The sequence below is a fragment of the Monodelphis domestica genome, chromosome 1, assembly GCF_027887165.1.
Source record: "Monodelphis domestica isolate mMonDom1 chromosome 1, mMonDom1.pri, whole genome shotgun sequence".
NCBI lineage: Eukaryota > Metazoa > Chordata > Mammalia > Didelphimorphia > Didelphidae > Monodelphis > Monodelphis domestica.
Window position 1 is genome coordinate 404,502,914 of NC_077227.1, and position 26,005 is coordinate 404,528,918.

Genomic DNA, 26,005 nt, shown 5'->3' on the forward strand with positions numbered 1-26,005 from the left:
AAGACCATTAAGCCTTTTCATGTACCTTGTCTCTATGCCCTTCAGAACTCTGGACCCTGCAATTTGACCTAATGGAATATCCCAGGGGCTTGTCCTCTGACCTGTTGTACAGTGTTAGGACTTCCAATAAATAGTTAGGGCTTTCCAAGTGCCAGAGCCCAGAGAATTCTCTTGGCTGAGTTGCTTCCTCCCATTAGAATGCGAGCTTTTTGAGAGAGATGGGATTATCTTGTGTTTCTATTGTCATCAGTGCTTAGCAGAGTATTTGGAATATGGAAGTATTTTTGTTCTTATTTTTAAAACCCTTACCTTCTGTCTTAGAATTAATACTAAGTGTTGGTTCAAGGGCATAAGAGCTGTAAGAGCTAGACAATTAAGATTAAGTAACTTGCTCAGCATCACATAGCTAAGAATTATCTGAGGTCAAATTTGAACCCAGGCCCTCCTGTCTCCAGGCCTGGCTCTTTATCTACTGGCCCACTTACCTGCCCCTAGAAGTATTTAATAAATGTTTTTTTCATCCACTCATTCAACTCTATGAATCAGTACACTTGGTGGCTGCAAAATCAGGGGAATCTTTGGGAGAATTTAAGAGAATTGAAAAAGATGGTGCCAAACAAGAAGAGAATCAAGAAGAGGAAATATGGGTACAAAAAAAGAAAGGTTGAAGACAGGATAGTGAAGGAAATGAAACAGAACCACCCTAAGTGATTGTCTATATCTGTAAACTGACCTTTCATTTTATTCATTCAACATTCATAGCTAATTAATAGCATCAATTAAAAAATACACAGGCCAATAAGAGTATTTATATTGACTATATGTGCACATTGTTAAGCAAAGTGTCAGAAACAGAGACCACCATGTGCACAGGTGAATATAGAAGCCAGAAGACCCAACTCCAATTATCAATTAAAAAATAAAAACAAAAAAGCCAATTACCTTAATCCTGGTCTGGGAGCCAGACACTCTCAGGATCCCTTCGGTGTCTAACCCTCTCTTCTCCAAACAGGACAGCAGCTGGGGAAAGTTAGAGCCAGGGAGTGAAAGAGAAGCTTTGGAAACATACCTAAGAAGATTCCAACTTAGAGAATTTCTACATATAGTCAAGAGTCTCAGAGGTCTAGGTTCAGTTGTGCATTCAGATGGCCAGAGGCTTACTACATGCCTAACATCTGAGCTCAACTTACAGCTTGTAGAATCAGTGGAACTTGTGTGTTAGGGACAACTTTCTGATCAGTCTCCAGCAAAGTGCTAAGTGGGACTCCAAAAAGCCGGTTCTCTGTAGAAGAACAGGAAAAAAAACAAAAAACAAAAAAACCTTTTATTTTTTTAAAGTAATATTGAATTTTCTTCCTTAGTTTTTACAGGAGCAACCTGTATTGGACCATCCATTCCACCAGAATTAAAGGACAAATTTTATTTTATTTTATTAATTTATTTATTTAGAATAATTTTCCATGGTTACGTGATTCATGATTTCTTCCCACTCCTCTTCCCTCCCCTCTCCTCTCCCGGAGCTGACAAGTGATTCCCCTGGGCTATACATGTACCATTGTTCAAAACCTATTTCCATATTATTCATATTTGCAATAGAGTGATCTTTTAAAGCAAAAAATCCAATCCTATATTCATCGAACCACATGATCAATCCTATGTTTTTCTTCTGTGTTTCTACTCCCAGTTCTTTCTCTGGGTGTGGATAGTGTTCTTTCTCATAATTCCTTGGGGTTGAAGGGACAAAATTTAAAGACAATAGTTAATTTCTGCAAAAGGCCTCCTCCAATGCCATCCAAAGATGTAGACATTGAGCTCACTTCTCAGAGTGACTGTAATTGGAACAGAATTTCTTGCGGACCTAATGAGTTGAAAGGGTTTTATGAGAGGAACCAGGGACAGACCAAGCATCTATCATATCCATAATACAAGAGATATAGAGATTTAGAGATAGAAGTGACTTTAGAGGTCACTGAGTCCAATTCTCTCATTTTTCATATGAAGAAACTGAGGCCAGAGGATGACTTGCCTAAGGTCACCCAAGTAGCAAGATACAAACCCAGGCCTCTCTATTCCAAGTCCAGTGCTCTATGTGCTCTATACCATGCTACTTTGGATCTGCCAAATTCAGAAATGCTTATTCCCAAAGGCTGGACACTGGGCCATGATTTCTTTGTCCAAAACAACTTTATTAAACCATCTCCTGAGATATGGAAAGGTTGCAATCTGTATCAGTAGCAGGTTAGCCTTTTCTGTATCTATCATGTAAGCAAATCAGCAGAAGGCAGAAATCACTGATATGAAGCATTGAGGGTGCAAGAAAAATGCATTGTTCTATAGAACACACACTGACACATATGCTTGTGAGTAAACATGCATAACAAAAAATTTTTGTTTGAGTTTGAGGCGAACTCACAAATGGAGGTGGGAAAGACATGGAGTTGAGAGAAATTGGGCTCTGTTACTGGCCATGAGGCACTGGAGGCAATTAGATAGCAGAGTAGATAGAACCTGAAGCCTGGCTCTGGCTGGACCTGGAGCCAGGAAGACATAAATTCAAATCTGGCCTCAATTAGTAGCTGCTGTGTGATCTGGGGGAAGTCACTTGATCACTGCCTACCTCCATTTCCTCATCTGTAAAATGCAGATCATAACAGCATCTACCTCCTACAGTTACTGCAAACAGCAAATGAGGTAATATTTATAAAGTGCCTGGCACATAGTAGGTGCTTAATTATATGTTTGTCTTCTTTCTTCAATGAATAGATTGACCCATGAATCTGGGACTCTTAGTTTTTAGTAACTATGGGCCAGTTTTCTTAGAAAGACACTCAGAAAGTCTCTTCCAAACCTCTCATAGTATTCCTGTCCCCAATTATTGTCCACAACATCTGCAGAGGTTAAGATCCCCCATGCCTTCTATTCTCAAATAAAAAAAATCAAGAGAATATTAGTTTGTTTTCAATCAAATCTTGTTTCAGTTAAAGACTTTTAAATAGACTAGAAAATGGTTAACCTGTTGCCTTCCATTTTCCTGCCTTGCTCCTTCTCAAGTCCAGTCCCAAAATGTCACAGAGGGCTGTCAGCTCAATCAGGGCCAATGTGGGGATCTTCTTCATATCTTGTGGTGATAAGTCTCCTATTCTTGTCACTCCAAGTCTTCCCTTGGGAATTCTAAACTTCTACAGAAACAGAAGAAAATTCTCAATGTTTAAAATCCTTAATAGAGATTATGGTGTTTGAAATTACAGATAATCCCAAGAAATTCAGTCATTTTCAGGTAACACATTAATGTCATTGGAAAGATTTCTGGCCTGGGAATCATAATACTCAGGTTCTAGTCCTGGGTCTGATATTAACACTCTGTGATCTTGGACCAACAACTCACCCTTCTGTGGGCCTCAGTTTTATCATTTGTATAATGACAAAATTGGCTGAGACTTTAGAAGGAGTCTTAGAAATCTGGGTCTTACAATAAGGTAACTTACAATAAGGTGCAATGGATAGAATGCCAGGCCTAGAGTCAGAAAGACTCAACCTCCTGAGTTCAAATCTGGTCTGAGACACTAGCTATATGATCCTGGGCAGGTTACTTAACCCTGTTTGCCCTAGTTCCTCATTTGTCAAATGAGCTCTGGAGAAGGAAATGGCAAACCACTTCTCTATCTCTGCCAAGAAAATCCCAAATAGGGTCACAAAGAGTAGGACACTATTGAAGTGACTGTGCAACAATACTACAGTTTTCCCTCCTTGCCCTCCTATTTTACAGATAAGAAAATCCAAGCTCAGAGTGGTAAAGAGATTTGCCCATGGTCATCTAGATAGTAGTAAATGGCAGAGATGGAATTTGAACCCAGGCCCTTGGGTTCCAAATGCAGCAGTTCATGTTCTGCTAGCAATTCAGACTTGAGCCATTCAAAACTGAATCATTGTCTTCCCTTCACCACTCTCCAAACTTATTCTCTCTCTTGATCTCTTGGTTATCTTTCTTTGCTCTCATCACCACTGCCCCAGTATGAGCTTTCATTGCTTATCACCTGTATTATTACAAGTGCCACCCAACCATCTCCCTCCCTCCAGTCTCTGTCCCTCAATTAATGCCACACACCACTAACAAATAAACTATCTAAAACCATAGCACAAACGTCATTTTCCAAATAAAAATCAATCATCATCTTCATCATCTACACAGGGCTTTAAAGTTTGCAAAACATTTCACAAATTCTGTCTCATTTTATCCTCCCAATAATCCTGAAAGAAAGGTTCTATTATTAATAATATTTCACAGATAAAAAAGTGGAAGCTGGTAGAAATTAAGTAACGTGACCCAGGACAAGTTACTTAATTTCTAACAGCCTCCATTTTGAACCAGATTTGAACTCAGAAATTGGAGTCCAGTGTATCTTTTCACCTTCATCTGCTACTATTGACTAACATACATTTTTGTGCTACAGTCAATTTGAAGTATACACCATTTATATATATATTTCTAATCCCCTTTCCCACCCTTTTGCTTTGGCTCATACTGTTGCTTTTCCATGTTTCCCTCTTCCTGCCCTTATTTCTATATGTAGAAATCTTGCCCATTTTCTGAATTCCAGCTGAAAATGCCATTTCTTCCACTGAGTCTCATAAAATCTCCCCAATGGAAGCTGATCTCATAGAACCAGAGAATTGGGGAGATGGAGGGGACCTAAGCAAGCATCTAGTCCAACCCATACAGAAAAGGACTCCCCACTACAACATGTTCCATAAATGGTCATTCAGACTCTACTTCAAAGCCTTCATGAAGGAGAAGCCTTGCAGGGCAGATATTGAACTTTGTATACTTTCAATTTATTTATTTATTTGGAAATGGAAATGTCTCAGGAATTTGCATGTCATCCTTGCAAAGGGGTTGTGTTAATCTTTCTCTGTATCATTCCAATTTTAAAATATGTGCTACTGGAGCGAGAATCATAATTCCAATTTATTGCTAATATGTTTTTTCCTGACATCAAACCTAAATTTGCCTCCTGGTAATTTCTATCCATTGCACTTCTGCTTTGGGATCCTTTTGACTAAATTTTAAAATTCAACATAATTTATTTTCCATTCCAAATTCTCTCCCCCACCCACTGAGAAGGCAAAAAAAAAAATTACAAGTATGTATATTCTAACAAAACAAATTCTCACTTTAGCCATATCCCACCACATACCCAAAAAAGAAAAAAAAAGAATACAGGGCAAAATATGCTTTCATCTATACACTTTTCAATACTTTGGATTTCTTGTATGATCCCAATCTCAATGAACCTTGTTTTACAACACTGTGTATACATGTCTAATATCACATACAAAAATGGAAGTTCCTTGAAAGCAGGGACTGGACATTATTCATCTTTATCTCCTCCAGAGCTTTACTCATTATAGGTGCCTAGCAAATGTATATGAGTTTGAATACAAAAGAATACCACCAACGACACTTCAGAACCCATGGAAAAGTAATGCCCAAAGAAGTTAGTTAGATTCCCAATCTCTTACCGGCAGTGAGCCCTTGCCCTTTATCCACTTGGCTTCTGGGGGGAGTGTTCCTTTCTGAAGAAGTGCTGCTTGCTCTGAATATGCAGAATCAGTGCTGAATATTTCCTCCTTCCCAGAACTAGGAACTGGGCAAGGATATTCCATACATCCAGGATAATCTGCCGCTGCCAAGGGACAAAAACAGAGCTCTTTAACAGAAGTCACAGGGCAGATGTCTGACAGATGTCCTGCAGAAGTTGGTGACAGCTGTTCTTGAAGGGAATGTCTGCACAGGGGTTTATTTATTACAGATAGACTTCCCCTTCTCTGGATTCCAGACCCATGGGACAAACTCTTAGTTTTAATAATGAAGGAATCTTGCCTGTGAAATAACTAATTATAGAAATCCTACCCAAGTTTTTCTCACTTCTACTTTCTTATCTTTCCAATCTATCCAGAACATTCTTCCTTAAAGATAGATATGGTGACGCCATTTATCTGCTAAAGAATTTTCAGTGATTCCCTATAGCCTTCCAGAATAAGGTTAATACTTCTTTGATTAACATTCAACGTTTCCTCAATCTGGAACCACTCTATCTTTCCTGCCTTATCTTACATATAATCTATAAACCAACCAAACTGGGTATATCTAAAGTGGTAAAATAACCCCTGTACTCTCATTCTTCCCTACCTTTCCTCAATTAATTCCCAAATCCTTGCATGCCCTTCTATCCCCCTAACAACCTTCAGGCCTTTGCCTGTTGAATTCTTTCCTATTCCTTCCCAATTCAAATTCCATCTCTTTAAAGGAGTCTTCCAGGATGCCACTAACCAGTGGACGATAGTCTTTTCCCCCTTAGATTTTCTCCAGCACTTTACTTTCACCTTCATAAGGCACTTACCATGTAATATTGTATATTATAAATTGTTGTCCTTACTAACATATACCTAGATTAAGTTCACGAATGCAGGAAACAAGAATTTTTAAAGTTTTGTTTCTTTGCCAGCACCTAACCCAGGGCTCTGCTCATAGAACACACTTAATAAATGTTTGTTTTTTTAAATCCCTACCTCCATTTTACAATCAAACTGTATATGGGTTCCAAGGCAGAAGAACAGTAAGGTTTAGGTAATGAGGATTAAGTGACTTGCCCAGGGTCACACAGCTAGGAAGTGTCTGATGTCAGATTTTAACTCAGGACCTCCTGGCTCTCAATCCACTGAACCACCCAGCTGCCCCAGTAAATGTTTGTTGAACTGCTTCTGGAAGTCTTATAACCACAATGTGCCTTCCCCCCCCCCCCCATGATAAAGGTCCTACAGTCCACCAGAACTCCTACTGCTGATATTTCTCAAATTCTCTGATGCACATAAAAGAAAACATTTTAACTGTCATGTTAATGACAGGGCTTGGGCACCCAACTCTATGTAGATGAAAGACTCACCATTAGGACTCCTTCCCCAGACTCCAAGGGCTCAGCCAGTCCAGGTTGCTAATAAATTTGCACACACACACACACACCCCCCATTGATATTGCTTAAGGTCATTTCTACATTGGCACAGGGGGCTAGGAGTCTATGAGCCATTCCATGCTGGCTTTCAAACCCAGTGACAGCTTCACAAAAGAAACCAAGGTACCAGCTCTTGATAGCTTAGTGGGCAGAGGCCAAGAATCAAGAAGAAGGAATGAGAGGGATAGAGGGAGGAGGAAGGAAAGGAAAAGTTAGTTTTAAAGTTTTAACATGAAAGACTGTAGGGGAAACCTAGGTCTCAGTAAATAGAGTGCGTAGTCTTGGGTTCAAATCTGGCCTCAGACACTTCTTAGCTATGTCCTGGGCAAGCCACTTAACCCTGTTTGCCTACCCTTTGCTCTTCTGTCTTACAGAAAGTATGGATTTAAAAAAAAAAAAACAAGTAAGGATTTTAGTAGTAAAATCTTTTAATGGCTGATAAACTTTTTCAAGAGACAACAGCTAGAAAAGTTATAGAGAATATTCATGAAAAAGAACTTAGCCATACTTTTAGATTTCCAAAAAATAACAAAAGAACTCCTTACCTGGTGGAGCTTCTGAAGGCCTGGATTTGGGCTGTGTCAATTTCCCCTCAGCATCTTCTCTCTCTGCTAACATTTCCTGCATGAGAATATTATGTAGATTATATCAATTAGATGGCATTCATGAAGTACCTGCTCTGTGCCATGTACTGAGGACACAAAGACAAAAATGAAACCGTCTATAGAAACTTATTCTATAAAAGAAAACAACATGTATAATATAAGCATATTCAAAATGAATACGAAGTATATGCAAGGTAATTTCAGGGACAGAGACAATAAACAGCTGGAATCAAGGTAGGCATCATACAGGAAAGGAATGGAATGAGCTTTGAAGGAAGCTGGAGATTCTTAAAAAGTGGAAGGGAAAGAGGGAGTAAATTCCAGACATGGCAGGGCAGAGGAGACAAGGGTCTATAGCGAGGAAATGGGATGGATGATAGATTGATATTTCTTAGCCAGGAGTTAAGGTTTACAAAGTGCTTTTCATGTCATCTTTTTTGATTCTCACCATAATTCTATGAAGTAAAAGTAGTATTATCCTCTTTTTGAAGAGAAGGAAACTGAGACAAAGAGAAGTTCTGGAAGGCCAATTTGGTTGGATCATAGTACATATAAAGAGAAGTAATGTACAATAAGCCTGGAGGTAGACTGAAGGCAGATTGTGAAATGCTATAAATACCAAACAGAGATAGTTGATATTTGCTCTTAGAAGCAATAGAAAATTAATGGAGACTTTTGAGAGCAAAGAGTAGGTGAATGGTAGGGTCAGACCTCTGCTTTAGGCATCTGATATCTGATGTACAGAGTCCCTTAAACTAGGACTATTGTGATTCATTCCTGGGGATCTAGTTTGTGTTATCTATGACCTCTCTTTTAATGTGCATAAGAATATGTTTGCTTCTTAGAATTTTGTTTCTGCAAATAACATCCTTCCTCTGTGGACTGAAAAATGATGTAAATGAAAAAGGATAAAAGTGGATATTACAGAGAATATGTATATGCATATGGACATGATTTAAAATCAAGACTCTTCTGTCCACTTGTGGGGATCATTGTGACTAAAGTTTACTTCCCTTTCCCTAGGAGAATATGATTTAGCATTACTATATGGAGAATCCCAAGGGAAAAGATAGAAGCATTTCCATCAAAGGGCCTTTGATCCTTACTTGAGACCACAGCTCAAGACTATCCTTACACTGACCAGGCAATTTAACACCAGCATGACAACGAAAAGAGTTATAGGTTTGGTCAAATAAAACATAGGTTTGAATCCAAGCTCTGTTACTTACCACCTCTGTGACCATGGATAGGCAAGTCATTTAAACTCTGGACCTCAGTATGTTTCTCTGTGATAAGAGGGGGATGGATAGGATGGGTTCTAAAGTCCTCTCTAGCTCTAAGTTTGTGGTCCTAAAATTAGGATGTTGGGTAAATTCCTAGGGGGCAAGGAGCAAGGATTTTGTGATTTAGAGCAAAAAGGGGCTACAAAAGTCATCTAGTCCCACCTCTGCATTTTATAGAAGGGGAAACTGAGGCTCAGAGGTTAAATGATTTGTCCAAGATTATATAGTTTAGAGACAAGTTTTGTACCAAAATCCTCTTAACTCCATTTGTTACCACTCTTTCCATGACACCACAAAATATTCCAAGAACCTAATATGATGCACACAGTAATTGCTTAATATATATTTGCTGAATGTAATTGGATTTGCCAAAGAGATTTGATGGTCTTTCTCTTATTCAGGCAAATACATCAGCTGTTCAGTTGAAAATCTGATCTCTTACCATATGACCTTCTTTGTCTATGAGTTTAATGGTCAGCTGAACATCAAGGGTTAATTTTGTTTGCGGAAAATAAATTAGTATGATCACTAGGGATGAGGAAAGCAGGACAAGGGAATGAAGAAAGGACAAAATATCAGAAAAGGCAAGACTTAACTGACCCCTGAATCAAAGGTGCCAAAGATGTCTCTGACGTCCCTCACCGGTGGCTTATTTTTCTTACGGATTGAGCGTGTGTATGTGTCTAGTCTCCGTTGCACAGCAGCTGCTTGGGTCTTTGTGAGCGTGGACAGGAGCACTCTGTTATCACTGTCTGGTGTAGGAGCCCCAATGAGGTCAGCTAAGCCTGTGTCCTGAAGCCACTGGGCTTCTGCCTCACCCTCTGTCAACAAATGAAAAGCATTGGAGTCAACACATTACCACAAATCCAGAGGCAAAGGGGATAGCAGATAGAGTCATATTCACAAAGATATTACCAGACAGACAGATGTTTATGGTAATGAGCTCCCTATTTGCAAGAATATTTGGGTCAATGCCAAGTTAGATGATGACCTTTGAAGTCCCATTGAAATCTTTATTTTATAATTCTCAGACAGATATTCACACTTATATATGCAGCCACAAGAGCACAATTGCCATGAGTAAAACTTTGCTTGAAATATACCAGTTCTTGCTGGATATTTTCACCTAAGCACTAAATTCCATCCACTTTTAGTTTAGTAGGCTTCCTGTGTGTCCCAGAACATCTTTCACAGTGATTAACATGCCTTAGTTTCTTCATATGTAGAATGAGGAGACTAAATTAGCAGTTCAGAAATATTTAATACTCAGTAAATGTTGCTTTAAGATGTACTGATGGGTTCAGTACATGATTAATGAAAGTTATGCTTTATACCAAGTATAATGTAGCATAGGCCACCAGAGTTATAAGGGCCCTTAAAAGGCTCCTGACTAAAGGCAAATGAATTTCTAAACAATTGAAAACAAATAGTGCCTTTTCTTTCCCTTCTAGGCCAGAGGTACCACAACCATCTTTAGTCACTCCTTCCAGGATTTTATCCTCATGCTGACCAACAAGTTTTCTTTTGTGTCTTAGCGCCATCTTTCTTTAAGTTCTAGATTAAGCCCATTTACATTTTATTTGGTAAAGACAGAACAATTAGTGTTACACCAAGCAAACTACAGTACCAAGATGACTTATGGAATGAGGCAAAATAATGACAAAATTAATAGAAGTGAACCAAAGAGTGTCAAGTTAATAGAACAAGTAGTCTATTTCACAAACTATATTATAAAGCCATAATCATGAAAACGATTTGATATTCATTTCAAAAGAAGAAGAGTAATTCAATGCAACTGACTCCATAAACAAGTGTGAGAAGTAAACAATTACAAGGGCTTAGTGTTTGATAGATTCAAGAACAAAAACCACTGGAGGAAGGAGACCTTATTGAAGTTCTGGGAAAAATGGAAAATGGTTAGGCAGAAATTGGGTTTAGACCAGCATCTTCTCCATTTGGAGCTTATATGTACTTGGTATAACTGATCTAAATATTAAATTCATGTTATGAGGAGAATCATAACCAGAAAAGGGAGAGATGAGATTATAAAAGAGAAAACAATTATAATGATATAAAGTTTTAAAGCTTTTGCACAAATAAAAGCAATGCAGTTAAACCAAGAAGAGAATGTATTGAGGAAAACGCTATGAAGTGTTCTTGATAAAAGTCTGACTTATAAGTTATAAAGGAAATTGATATAAATAAAAAGCTAAAAGCTTTCCTACAGTTAAGGAATATGAAGAGTTTTCAAAAGACAAAATATAATCAACAAACATAAGAAAAAAGTTCCAAATAGTTAATAAGAGAATTGTAAATCAGAATAGTTTTTCATCAAATTGGCAAGGATGACAAAAGATGAAAATACTCAATGATTTGGGTTGAATGTTGGAAAGGCTTTGTCAACAAAGGCACACCAATACAATTTGGATATATGTGAGCACAGTTACTAAGTTATATATACCTTTGACTAAGAGGTACCTCAAGAAGATCTATGCCAGAAATAAAATTATGTGTGTTTGTATGTGTGTATGGGTATCAGGATATTCATAACAATACTTTTCTATAGTACCAAAAGTAGATCTCAATGGATTGGCTATGAGCTAAATAAATCACTCTAAATGAATATGATAACATTTTACTTTGTTCTGAGGAGCACCAATGATGAGGAATTCAAAGAAACATGGGAAGGCTTGTATGAACTTATGCAATGCAAAGAAAGGAACAGGAGGCTAAATTATAATACAATAATATAAGACAGACATAAAAGAAAATAGCTCAGAATAAATGCAAAAATCCATATTGGTTCCAGATGACTGAAAATGTAACATACTTCCTTCTTCTTTATAAAGAAATGGTGGACAATGAGTACAGAATGTTTCATGCTCCACTAGACAAAATGCTGCTTTGCTTAACTGTTTTTCACTATTGTCATAAGTAAAGTAAGTGCCAGGGGAGAAGGAAGAATTATTGGATATGACTACATTATTCTAAATATATTCATAAGTACGTTTTTAAAAGGATACTATAATCTTAAAACAAATCTGATAGTAAAATTAAAAGAATGGTCATTCTCTCATTTTTCTAAAATGACAGAAAAGGCTAATATTCTCTTCAAAAGTGATGGTGTAGAACCAAATCCAAGAAGTACTACCCCCGGGCTAACACAGAAACTAGTACCACAGATTGTCCTCTGGCTTTTTGAGTGGAAGCAGGGAGTTATGAGCATATACTAAATTTAGAGGTCACAGGATAATAAGCTATAGAATCAGAAGAGACTTTAGGGATCATCTAGCACAACTGCTACACTCCATATTTGAAGAAACTGAGGTTCAGAGAGGAAAGGCATTTGTCAAAGTTACATAGTGAGTAGTAAAGTTAGGATTTGAACCCAGGTCTGCTTACTCCAAATCCAAGTGCTCTTTTCACTCTATCATATTGCCTTCCCTACATCTGCCATTGATATTTGTTTAGGCAAATGGAATCCTCCTGCTCTTATTTAAATCTATTTATCTCTGGCCTCTTCTCCAAATCTCAATATGTCAAGTTCTCCTCATTTGATCTTTCACTTGTCAACCTTTGATCATTTTAAAGAAATAAAGCATTATGAAACGATCCTAATGGGTCTATGTCAAAGGAAAATTGCCAAGCATCTGAAGGTCCTAGGCACCAAAAATAGAAACAGATACTATTTTATTAAATGTTTCAAACTAGAGCCTCTATTAACATACTCTGATGACTCACATGGGCATGGAAGTGACCTGAAGTTCTTTAAGATCATTCTAGTCAGTGAAGCTCTTATAGGTCCTACCAAACTGGAAAAACTTTTGGGAATAAGTCTCTTCAAGAATGAGGCTCATTGGGGGACAGCTGGGTGGCTCAGTGGATTGAGAGCTAAGCTTAGAGACAGGAGGTCCTAGGTTCAAATATGGCCTCAGACACTTCCTAGATGTGTGACCCTGAGCAAGTCACTTAACCCCCATTGCCTAGACTTTACTGCTCTTCTGTCTTGGAACCAATACACAGTATTGATTCTAAGGCAAGGGTTTAATTAAGTTAATTAATTAATTAATTAATTAATTAAAAGAAAAAAGAAGAAGTTTCATCACCAGAAGGTTGACCACTAACTGAGGTGAGGAATGTCTCAACTTTAGAAATTTGTTAAACCCACAATTAATGCAGTGGGAAGTACAATTCTCATTAGCAGTGGAGGACATATATTGATTAAATCATGAGTTCTTAAAATATCCTTAATAGTATATAGTACTGGGGGCAGCTGGGTAGCTCAGTGAATTGAAAGACAGGCCTAGAGATGGGAGGTCATGGGTTCAAATCTGGCCTCAGATACTTCCCAGCTGTGTGACCCTGGGCAAGTCACTTAACCCCCACTGCCTAGACCTTACCACTCTTCTGCCTTGGAGCCAATAGAGAGTATTAATTCTAAGATGGAATGTAAGGGTTTTAAAAAGAAAAATAGTAGATGGTACCACACAGAGTTTTTATCTAAGGCCATATTCCTTCCCAAAAGAAGTAGGAAAGGAAGGGAAGGAAGAATAGAAAAGGAAAAAAGGAAATGAATGGAAGGAAGGGAAGGACAGAAAGAGAAGCAAAGTAGAAGAGGAAAGGAAAAGAAGAAATGAATAATATAAAAAGTAGGCAAGGAGGGAGAGAAAGAGAGGAAGAGAAAGAAAGTCAACAATAAACAAACACTTATTAAGCACTTTCTCTATGCCAGGCACTATGCAGAGCATTGAGTTACAAATACAATAAAAACTAGAGAGCCTCTACTCTCAAGATAATTTTAAAGGGGGAAGATAACAAAAAGGTAGGGGGAAGAGATAGAAGAGCAAAAATCTAGCAAGTGAGAGAGGAGGCCAGAAGAAAAAAAAGACAGAGTTGACCTTGGTCCTCTCCTTTAAACAGAGGTTCAGGGAGTAAGTAAGTGATTAAAAGGAGAAAGGGGTTGCAGGTTCAGTGTGTACTTCCAGGGTGAGAAGGCTGGGTCATAGTGAGATTTCCAGATTAGGAGGTTACAAGGATAGAGTGAACTTCCAGGATTAGAAGGAAAAGAAAAGGATAAAAGAAGAAAGGGATGAGAGGAGTACGGAAAAAAGGAAGGCAGGAAGAAAGGGAAGGAACCAAAGAAAAATGAAGAGGAGTATGGAAGGAAGGAAGTGGGGGGGGGGAGAAAAAAGAAGAGAAGAAAAGAGTAAGTAAGGAAAAACAAGAACAAAAAATTGAAAGGAAAGGAATAGAAAGAAAAGGATAAATTATTGCATGCTCTGTGGCTTTGTCTTTTTCTCTCCAGCTCTCATCAGTCTTGGGCAGGGGTCAAGGCCTATTTTCCGATAGTCAAGTCAAGTCTCCAAGCGAGCCCATCAAGTTCCAGGACTCCGGAATCACTATCCATGTTCTATCATCAGCTCAGCTTCTTATGCAAAATAAATCACAAATTTTCAAAATAAAATTAGATTTGGTCAGGATGTTTTGCACACAATTTAATTAGAGATCCTGCTGGCCTATGATGAAGCTTAACCTAGAAAAATCATCCCTGTTCTTGGAAAATTAGCTCTCCCCAACTGATGTCAGAAACTGCCTGTAATGACCCATTTTTCTTACAAACAGGTCCTAGTGATAAAATGAAGGACTGAGATTAGGGAAAGTCTGATCTTTTATAGAAGCTATATCCATTTATAAACCAAAAAACACTATATCGATGTTTATCATCATCTTTTTCTACCCAAAGCTTCATCTGTCCAACTGCAAAACTCATTTCAGCCTGAAATGCTTGATTTCTTCTTTAAAAAGAACAATTTTTGAAATTTCGAAGTTACACTGTCACCATATGAAAAAGAAAGGAGGGAGGAAAGAAGGAAAGAGCTAAATGGCAAACTAAAATGGGGGAAAAGATTCCGTATTTTTGGTCCTTTAGAGAGAGCAGTTGTTCTGTGATACAGGCCACAACCATCTGAGCACAATTATCTGAAAGGTCATTTGTCCCTTCAAGGACTCCTGATGTTGTAGGTAAAATTTCGCCTCCCCACACACTTAGGAGTCATTTTAAAACCTGGCAAAACAGGGAAGTGCAAATTGGAGCCCATGGGGTTTCGCTGGAGACTTCTGGCATTATAAGACATGTTGGTCACTGGAGAACAAAGAATGAGGAAATGCAGGCATGCCCACCGGTGCCCTTCACAACTCACCCGGAGGGCAGTTGGTAACAGCCCTGCTACAGAATTACTGGCATTTACACAGTAAATGCAAATTGCTTTGTCTGGTCTTCCAATTGCACAGGGAAACAGGAACTTAATGATCTAGAGACAGCTTAAAACAGACATTTGGATGTGGAATTGGAGGCCCTGGGTTTCCAGTCCAACTCTACCACTTGCCACCTCTGTGACCTGAAACAAATCACTTAATTTCTCTAAGCCTCAGAATTCTTATTTATAAAAATAAAGGAATTGGACTAGATGGCCTTTCAGGTTCCTTCTAGCTCAAAATCTGTAATCCTTAATCTTCTGATCCAATAGATTTAGATTACAGGTTACTCATTTATTCCTTTAATCAGGAAGCATTTGTAAAGCACCTACTATGGGTTTTAGGTTATGTGAATATAAAGACAAAAATTAAAGTCTATGACCTCAAGGAGCTCACATTATAGTAGGAGAAAATAAGAAGTATACACAGATAAGAAAATATAAAATATACACAAAGCAAATACAAACTAATATTGAATAGGAGAAAGCAGTAACATGGGGATATCAGGACCAGTCTTATGTAGGAAGCAGAACCTGAGCTAAGTTTTGAAAGAAGCTAGGGATTCTAAGAGGCAGGAATACATTTAAGGCAGCGAGGGTGAGTTTGGGTGGAGAAATGGAGACAAGATACAAAATGTCCTTCATAAGGAAGGAACAGCACAAAGGACAGTTTGGCTAAAATGAAGTGTATAAAGAGGAGTAATATATAATAAGCCTAGAAGGCAATTGGGGAGGTGGCTTGGAACTAGATTGTAGAAGGCTTTGTAATGTGGAAAAAAACCCCTTATCTGTTTTGTCTGAAGCCACTGCTATGGAACTGAGCACTCACCCTGGTCTCTTCCAATGACCCCATCACTGGACTGCTTCTGATAAACACATTTGTCCTAGCTCTTTGCTGAAACACAAGTGTAAACAGAAACTTGTGGTTGGTCCCAGGGGGCAGGGAAGACAAACTCAACAGGAATGTCCACTGAGCAAGAAAAGTTGCCCACTCAATAGCCTTTAAAAGGAGAGACAACTTCATTGAGCACCCTTTCTTCCCATTTGTCATATGTGTTGGTACTCTCCAATCTCACCCTCAGATTTCCAGCAAGGGGGGTTGGAAGGAGAATCTCATGCCCCTCAATCCCCCAAATTATGGAACCTCTACACACATGACATTGACTACCTGGTGCCCTAGATAAACCTGAGACTGGACTTAAAGTCTCCGGCTGTATCTTCTTTGTGTTTCTTTCCCTGAGCACAGGTGACCAAACAGCAATCCTGAGATGGGTGGTTCCAGTCATGATAACAACTTTGTGAGTTCAATAGGTCAGGAGTTATCATACTTATAAGAGTATGATATAGGACATGGCTTACTGTTACATGCTTTAATTATTTGTCAACATGCACTTATGGAACCCTCATGGATTAAGCATTTCTTCTATAGTGGAAGAAAGAAGTACTTGTCTTATACCTCATCTACTTTGTACCTATATATGAAACCTTGTCAATACCTTTAGAGGATCCTCAAGCCATGAGCCATTCCTAAGCCTTTCAGAAAAATTTTCTAGGGCTCTAGGGTTGGATATAATGAGCAAAAGAGTATGAAAAAATCTTGATTCTGTCTTTGGAGTTGGGCTCCTGCAGGGCAGAACCAAGATGGAATGAGCCTTGAGCTCAAAGGGCTTTGTTGCAAGAGGGTTCCCCCAATCCCAAATGATCAATTTTATAGTTTTATATGCCAGACAATGGAGTTTGTATTTTATCCTAAAGTCAATAAGGAGGCACTGGATCTTCTTGAGAGAAATAATCTGATTGAATATGGGTCTTTTAAAAAAATGTTCCTACTTACAATTAATTGTGTCCTGTAACTAAGTCATAATTCTTTGTATCTGCACTTAATTCAGAAATTTAGTCAATCTGTAATGAGTTGAGTTTAGAAATCCAGTTCTCCTATTAATCATTGTGCTATTCTTGTGTCATGGAAATCTGATACCTTTAAAGGATGCAAGTGGACACCAGAGAGTGTGGTCTAGTATTTTTATTCCACCAAGCTATCCTTCAAGGTTATCCAATTTGTTATCCAAAGTCTGGTTTGCTATCTTTTCCCTTGCAGATATGCCTGGTCTCAAACAATAAACACTTCTTAGTTATATGAGGAAAGAAGAGAGCTGTTGCTAGCCCTCATTCTCAATTTCCTTCCAATTATCTTTTCTTCCATCTATACTACCCAAAACAATGAAAGAGAACTGTCCCCTTCATTAGAGATCTTTGCTTTGCTAGGGAAACCAAAGTCCTATTTATTGATAAATTTGCTTTAATAAATACTAATATATATAGTATACATATACACATATATAAGCATAATAAACAGACACATATACAAACATGCACAACACATATATAAACCACAAACAGCACACATAAACCACATCCACTACACACATTCAGCACATATACACATACTATACACACATGCATGCATATACCACACATACAAGTGCACCTACTACACAATACACTATGCATACCAATACACACACATACACACCCCACACCTACCACACACACACATGAAGATAAGATCTCTGTGAGCAAGAATAACTGGTTTTGTATTTGTATTCCCCAGAACCTAGCACAATGCCTCATATTAAGAAGCACTTAATAGATGTTGAACAGAATAGTTTAAAAATCAACTTTCAAAACAATCTTGAGAGGCTGAAACCAATCAAAGTCAGTAACTAATAGATTGCATTGGCATAAAGCAGAAGAAGCACTGGATGTGAAGTTACAAGAACAAAAATCTAACCCTGGCGCTCTCTCTTCAGAGCCATGTGACCTTGAGCCAGACTTTTCACGTCTTTGGTTTTTAATCTTCTCATCTGTAAAATGAGAAATACTTTAAAGTGGGGATTCATAACCCAAAGTCTGTGAACTTTAAAAAAATATTTTGATGACTGTGGATTTCAATATAATTGGTATCTTTTGCAATCCTGTGTATTTTTAATCTTACGTTCTAGAAAGCATGATTCTGAGAAAGGGTTCATGGGATTTTCAGATTGCCAAAGGGATACAGGACAACAAAAAATGCTTAAGAAGCCCCAGTGTTTCACGGGTGTGAGTACCCATTCCACTGATGTGGACTGTAGTCGCCATCTCCCTCCTTCCCCTGCCAACTTGGATGGTCTCTTTCCAAGAGTTGGGAGCTGGCTAGATGGCACCTTGGTTGGAGCACCAGATGTGGAGTTGGGAGACTTGAGTTGAAATCCAGCCTCAGACATTTATTGACAGTGTGCCACTGGGCCAAGTCATGTAAGTCTGTTGGCCTCAGTTTCCTCATCTGTAAAATGAGCTGGAAAATGAAAGATACTCCAGTCCAGTATCTTTGCTAAGAAAACCTCAAATGGAGTCACAAAGAGTCAGACACAATTGAAAACAATTGAATAGCATAGTGGCAGTAGTTGCCATGACTGGAAAGTTCCTCATTATGCAGCTCATAAGTCGCTCAACTTATGTCTGTTCTCATACAACAATCATACAGTCCATCAAAACATCTCTATTTTTTAGCTTAGAAGTTGCCAGTGCTTTTGTTCTGCTGGTATAGGCTTCAAGAGCCCAAGGCTTCTTCCATGACATGATGAGTTCATAGAATTATAAGTACTGAAGGGACCTCAAAAGCCTAGGAGACCAAATATATATATATATATATATATATATATATATATATATATATGTATATATATATATATATATATATATATATATATATATATATATATATCAGGAAACTGAGCCCCAGAGGTTAAAGTATTTGCCTAAGGTCACTCAAATAATAAGTATTGGGGTCAGATTTTGAACCCAGATCTTCTAACTCTAAAACCAGGTGCTCTTTCTACTGAACCACATGGCCTCCCTAAAACAGAAGCTACTAATGGAGTCTGCTTATATATATATATATATATATCTTGAAAGCTGTTGTGAAGGACAAATCAGAATGTTTGTAAAAAAGTTTGCAAAACTGTAAAACCTCATAAAATCATGGGGGGTTATTAGCATTAAGCTGTTAGTCACAGAAAAATAACAACTCAGAATTGGAAATGATTTTGAAGACTTTCCAGACAATGCAAGATTGTTTTTTACAACATTCCCCATAGACTAGAGAGGGAGAAGGAGAGAATAACTCTGGGCCTGGAGTCAGGAAGACCTGGGTGCAAATTCAGCCTTATGCACTTCCTAACTGTGTGATCCTGGACAAGTCACTTATCCCTGTTAGCGCAATTTCCTCTTCTATAAAATGATCTAGAGACAGAAATGGCAAACCACTCTGATATTTCTACCAATAAAACCCCAAATGTGGTCACAAAGAATTGGATATGATTAAACAACAATATGCCAGATACTTTCAGTGCTTAGATATCCCCCTTTCAAAAAATAAATATTATCTGTGTTTTGCATGACTGCACATATATAGCCTATATTGAATTGCTTGCCATTTTAGGAAAAATGAAGCAAGGAGGGGAGGAAAGAAAGGAGGGAATTTGGAGCTCAGAATTACAAAAAAAACAAATGCTTAAAAAAGATTTACATGTAATTGGTAAAAAAGAAAATATTTTTTAAAAAATAACAATAAATATTATCTTGATAGATCCTCACAATAATCCCAGAAGGTAGGTGCTTTTGTTAATCCCACTTTTACAGTTGAGAAAACTGAAGTGAAGTGACTTGATCAAGGTCACACAACAAGTAAGTATGTGGGGTGGGATTTGACTTTAGGCTCTCCTAATGCCAAGCTTGGCAGTCTAAGCACTGCACCACCAGTTATCTAATGATTAGTATCCAGTTTCCTAGCTTATTTCAATGTTGGACAGCTGTTGTGAAAAGTTCTTCCTTATGTGAAGGTTGAAGTCATGCAGACTTCTAAACTGAATTAAGCAACCGAGTCATGAACCAGGGATAAACAAGGACAAGTTTTCTCCACTGAATAATCAATCAACCAGCCAGTCAACCAAAGATTTTTCAAGTAGGTGGGGTAATAAGAATATTAGGACAGCCTGAAAAAAATGCATAAGAAACAATCACAAATCCATGGGTTTTAAATAGAACAGCAAGCTGTTTTGTATTCCCATTCCATTGTCTGGCTCACAAGTGATGGAAGGAGGCCTGGCCAAGTCTCCATGAGGAAATTACCTGGGGAAGTGGGAAGAGAGAACCTCTGTATTTTTCCCCCACTCCCTTAACCAGGGAATGACTTTGTGACCTTCAAAGGGTTGTAGAATCAGGAACTGCTCATCAGTGTCCTGCCAGCACCTCCTGGAACCACAGTGAATGGTGGCAGGGGCAACAGGGACTTGTTGGCAAGGGCAGCAGTGAATGATGGCAGCAGTGACTAGTGGCAAGGACAGCTGTGAATGTTGACAATGTCATTCATTGTCAAGAGATGAGGAGGAACAACTGGAAGGGAAGATAACTTCAGAAGTCTGCAAAGATCCCAGAGGAAAGCTGCCCCTTACCTAAGGAGCATGGTCGGGTCAAAATGAAGTCAATGGAGGGAAATACCATGAAAGGCTGAGAAAGTATGTGTACTCTTGAAAGGGATAGAAAGTTAGGAAGAAGGAAGAAATTAGAGGAAAAGATAACAAATTCAATTAGGATTGACTTGACCATAGATAACTTATACAAAACCCTGAGTATTCCTGTGAGGTCTGAGCTAGTATTCTTTGCCACATATGTTCTGAGCTCAAGTCCACTTTCCTTCTGAGTGTATGTACTTGTGAGGAAGTATGTTACTGACTTTGGGGAGGGGCATTTTGCATCAACTCTTCCTATGGTACCACTTTAGTAAATATGTTACTGCTGCCACCAGAGCAGCTAGGTGGCACAGCGGATAGAACCCTGGGTATGGAGTCAGTAAAAGTCATCTTTTTGAGATCAAATCTAGCTTCGGATACTTACTAGGCTATCTTACAGCTACCCTGGGCAAGTCATTTAACTCTTTTTGCCTCCATTTCTTCATCCGTAAAATGAAATGACAAGATGGGGGGGGGGGGGGGGGAATGGTAAATTGCTCTGGTTTCTTTGCCAATAAAACCCCAAATGGGTCATGAAGAGATGACTAGAGCAACCACAACAAAGTAAATATCCTCTTCTAAAAAGCTAATTTTCTGACTGACTAATTGATGTCATTTGAAAACAGCAGGAGGAAATATATTGGTGGGGAGATCATGAGCTAGAAAACCATCCCCTTAGCCCTGTAAGAGTCTTCTAGAGCTTGGAGGGGAGAGAAAATAGCCCCAAGCTCTAGGGACCTGTAAGTGTGAATGAGGGCTGTGAGAGATGATCCTCAGAGCCAGTGAGTGCTATATTTAACATTGAGTTGAAATATGCCTCTAATCTCTACCCATTGTTCTCAGTTCTGTCCACTGGAATATCATAGGACACTCACATTCAACAAGCCTTTATTAAAGTTCCTACAGTAAAAATGGAGATTTGAACCCTAGACTTCAATCCCCAGAAGTCCTTGCTCTAGTTCCCAAGATGCTCTCTAATCTCACCTAAATTCCCACCTGCACCAAGAACAGAAATTGTTTTTAAACTGACTCCGCCTTCTGCTAGCTCTCTTGGCTTCTGCGACTGGGCACACGTGGCTCTACCAGGTAGGATGTAGAGTGAGTGATTGTGAATGGGCTCTCTGGGCCTAGACACGTGCTTTCTTATTTTGTATTTTCTTTCATTCTTAATCTTTAATAAACCTCTAAAAAATATAATACTTCTAGCAGAGAAACTAATTTTAACTGCTACAGTTTTGACTAACCACTTCATAAAAACAAAATACCCTCAATATTCTGATATTTCGTCTACTGTAACTAAGTTCAGCCTTTAATAGTTAGTGCCTAGTTTGTTGCTTTTTTAAGCCATGTTTCTCCAAGATGCTTTTTTAGAAAAAGATCAGCTCTGGGCCTACACTCTTGCAATCTGGACCTGTGCTCTCGCTCACCTGGTCCCGGCCCGGCTGCTGCCTGCCTGTTTCTGTTCTCCATTCTCATCTGGTGCCCGCTCTCCCACCCACCCACCCACCCACCCACTCGGCTGCCTACCTGCTTCTGCGCCCCAGCAATCTCCTAGCCCTGGCCCGCCCACCTGCTGTCTGCAATCCAGACCCAGATGAACCGGCCAGCCCAGCAATTCTGGTTCACCACCCCAGGCCCAAGACTCAATTCCACTGGCTGGTAAAAAAAAACAGGAGTAATTTTCCCTTAGGCTACAATTAGCCTCCACATGGGGGCAGGGGATCACAGGAGAGGAGAAAGGGAAAGAAGGAAGAGGCTTTTCCAAACAGGAACTTAAAAGCATGGCTACTTTAAGAGGATATCTTTTGAGTGCACTGATTCTGTTACTTCAGGGGAAAAATTCAGCTCCCTGGAACTCTTTAGCCAACTTTGGGGAGGCAGCTGGGTGGCTCAGTGAATTGAGAGCCAGGCCTAGAGACAGGAGGTCCTTAGTTGAAATCTGGCCTCAGATACTTCCCAACTGTGTAGCCCTAGATGGGTCCCTTAACCCCCATTGCCTACCCATTAACTTTAAAGAGAATGGTAATATTTTTAAGGCATTTCAGACTCCATGTTTTATGAAAATCTCTGTATTCTATTGCATTTTGCTGATTGTTTTGTTTAAGGTTTAACTTTGTGATTTTAAGTTCATATATTACTGCATTCCGTACTATTCTGTTACACTGAATCATTTTAAGGTACTGAGTTTTAACTACTGTTATATTCTGTTGCTTTTCCCCTATAACCATACTGAACGAACATTATTGAATAATCCCATATAAAAACAGCTTTTATATTTTTGACTTTGTAAATTGTCACATAGAGAATAGATGGACTCCATCAGAAAAGTGCTACAACAACCTTTGGAAAATTTAAAGAGCTAATTATCTCAAACTGATTTTAAGGGTTCTTTAGACATGATTTTTAGAAATTTTCTTAACAATCTCTGGTCATTTTTGCCTGCCCCTAACACGAGGTAAGGCCCATTTTAATAGCTGAAGTGAAATACATTTATAACCCCCACCTCCCACATTATAAAAATGTGAGTGGAAGCTGGGCAGTTAATCTCAGGGCATGTACCCCTAGAAGCCTCCCAAAGAAAAAAAAGGGAAGCATCTCTCATTTAAACCCTTCAGCTCACTAAACTTCCATCAGAATATCTAGATTTTTTGATGATGTTCTAAACCTGAAATAAGTTTTACTTTGTTTAAAATTATGTTTACCAAGTTTGAAAGAATTGCTATGAATGTAAAAATTTGTGACAAGTATCCATTTTCGTTAAATGTCATACAGCAACTTGTGTGAAGTGTGTCAATGATTATAAGCTATATTTTTGAATTTTTTAAAAACTCTTTTATTATGTTTTTCTTGCATGTGCAATATACTATTTCAGTATTTTCTCTCTTCTTTTTATATTTGAAGCACATGTCACCAGCATTAAGATTTTCTTTAGCTTTTTTGATTTTGCAGTACTATAAGTTTAAAATACATTTGCTATAATGTCAATGAATGCCCAAAAGCTTACGACTATAAAAATGATGCCACTAATTGTTTTAAAAAAATTATGGGACTCTGCTTAATGATTCCGTCTGATTCCAGGACAAGATATACACAAAAGAGCCATTTCATAGGGCCAAAGATAAACCAATCCAGGATCAATTGATGCACGTCTAGCCAATACAAAGGTTTTGAACCTAGTGTGAAGACTCAAGGTTGCAATGTTTAACATTTGTTAAGACACAGGGACTTACGGGTAAACATGGCTGCAATCTAGATGTGAATCGTTCATCTCCCCCAGCACCAAACGAAATACACTACTTCAAAAGAACATAAAAATCATCCTTGGAAGAACTCAGGGACTCTCCAGTATGCCACAGTAATGAAGGTACGTGGGGTTTGAACATTTCCACACTATAAGGAGGAGGAAAAGCTTGCACAAAAACGTGAACTGGGCTGCCCTTCCCCCACTTCCCCCACGGAACCAGAGTAGGGGCCAGCGTGCTCACCAGAGACAGCGAGTGAGTGAGGAGCATCTCTGTCTGGGGGGGCACACCAGGGTCCCTGGGATCTAACGAGGACTGCTAGGGAACTACCCCCTCAGGGCGGTTTCACTAGAGAATCCCGCGCACTAGAGAACTCGCAGACCGCGGGGGCCTTTGCAAACTGCGAACAGTGTGGAGTCTCTAGAAACTGTAGAAACTGCCTGAGGCCAAAGCTCTGCTCCTTGCTGTAGTGAGGGGGGGAATGCCAGGGTCCTTGGAAACTGACAGGGGTTATGAGGGAACTACCCCTCAGGGTGGTTTTACAGGAGATTCCTGAGCACTGGAGAGAAGAGACCACAGAGCACAGGGTCGGGCACGCTAGCAAACCGCAGAGGCTGGGAAGAACTAGTCTGAGGCAACCTAAATCCACAGAAAACCAGCCCATATCACCCAGACCTCTGACCAAAAAGGAAAGGGAAAACCACCAAAGGGATAGCTCACACTGCCCAAGATCAACCCTCCAAGAAGAAAGGGGGAAAAGTGACTATTGAAAACTTTTATGGAGGGAAAACCCAGGTGACAGAGGAGAAAGAGGATGAAATTCAAACAAAATCAAAACATGCCTCCCAAAATGGAAATTATGCATAAGATCTGGAAGAACTCAAAATGGAGCTTATCCAAAAGATGGAAACATTCTGGCAAGAAATATGGGAAAAAATTCAGAAAGAGGTCAGCAGCCTGACAGACAAGAACCCCCAATTGGAGAAAGAACTGGAAGACTCAAACAGAAGGGCAGACCAAACTGAAAAGCAAAACCAGTCCTTAAAGATCAGAATTAAGCAACAGGAAGACAATGATCTTGCAAAACTGCACGAATTAATAAAGCAAAGTAAAAAAATTAATGAATTAGAAGAAAAGATAAAATATCTCACTGACAAGGTGACAGACCAGGAAAACAGAGGAAGGAGAGACAACTTAAGAATCATTGGTCTACCCAAAAAACAAGAGATAAACAAAAATCTCGATACCATACTACAAAAAATCATCGAAGAAAATTGCCTGGATTTTCTCAAGCAAGGGGGAAAAATAGAAATAGAAAGGGTTCATAGAACACCCTCTATACTAAATCCCCAAAAGACAACCCCCAGGAATGTAATTGCCAAATTCAAGAGTTTCCAAGCTAAGGAGAAAATCTTACAAGAAGCTAAGAAGAGGAACTTCAGATATAGAGGAGCCCCCATAAGGATCACACATAACCTAGCAGCGAACATGCTAAGAGATCACAAAGCCTGGAACACGATACTAAGAAAGGCAAGAGAACTGGGTCTTCAACCAAGAATCAGCTACCCATCAAAACTGACTATATACTTCCTGGGGAAAATATGGGCATTCAACAAAATATAAGATTTCTAAGTATTTGCAAAGAAAAGACCAGAACTCAGTGGAAAGTTTGACATCCAAACACAAAGAGCAAGAGAAACATGAAAAGGTAAATATGAAAGAAAGGGAAAAGTAGAAAAGTGGTTTTTTTTCTCTTACTCAAACTCTCTTTATAAGGGCTACAATTAGATCAAATCATATATACAAACATATGGGGGAAATGTTATCTGTAACTTTCGAAAATTGAATGCATTAATAGAGTAATCAGAAGAATTACTCATAGGGAAAGATCGGGGCATTAACATGATTTGGAGGGGAAAAAAGAAAGAAAGAAAAAGGGAACGGGGATCTATGATGGTAATAAGATATACGTGAAGAAATAGAAATAAATTAAATAAAATAATCTTTGTCACACAAAGATACACACTGTAAGGGGAGGGGAAGAATTATCTTCAAAGGAGA

The 26,005-nt window shown here is 38.8% G+C and overlaps 1 protein-coding gene and 1 non-coding gene across 3 annotated transcripts in view; both read right to left on the bottom strand.

Moving 5' to 3' along the window:
• The window catches only part of ARHGAP40 (Rho GTPase activating protein 40), a 135,249-nt gene that overhangs the window by 25,453 nt on the left and 83,791 nt on the right, over window positions 1–26,005 (bottom strand). For both annotated transcript variants that reach the window (XM_001381692.5, XM_016428300.2), the window contains exons 3-8: window positions 9,500–9,720; window positions 7,557–7,632; window positions 5,521–5,684; window positions 3,014–3,179; window positions 1,191–1,282; window positions 943–1,020 (exon numbers count right to left, since the gene is read on the bottom strand). In XM_001381692.5, coding sequence (XP_001381729.3) covers window positions 943–1,020; window positions 1,191–1,282; window positions 3,014–3,179; window positions 5,521–5,684; window positions 7,557–7,632; window positions 9,500–9,720 — 797 coding nt within the window. The remainder of the gene's footprint in view (window positions 1–942; window positions 1,021–1,190; window positions 1,283–3,013; window positions 3,180–5,520; window positions 5,685–7,556; window positions 7,633–9,499; window positions 9,721–26,005) is intronic.
• On the bottom strand, window positions 4,847–4,950 carry LOC130456658 (U6 spliceosomal RNA). The gene has a single exon (XR_008915723.1). It is a non-coding gene; the product is annotated as a U6 spliceosomal RNA (small nuclear RNA).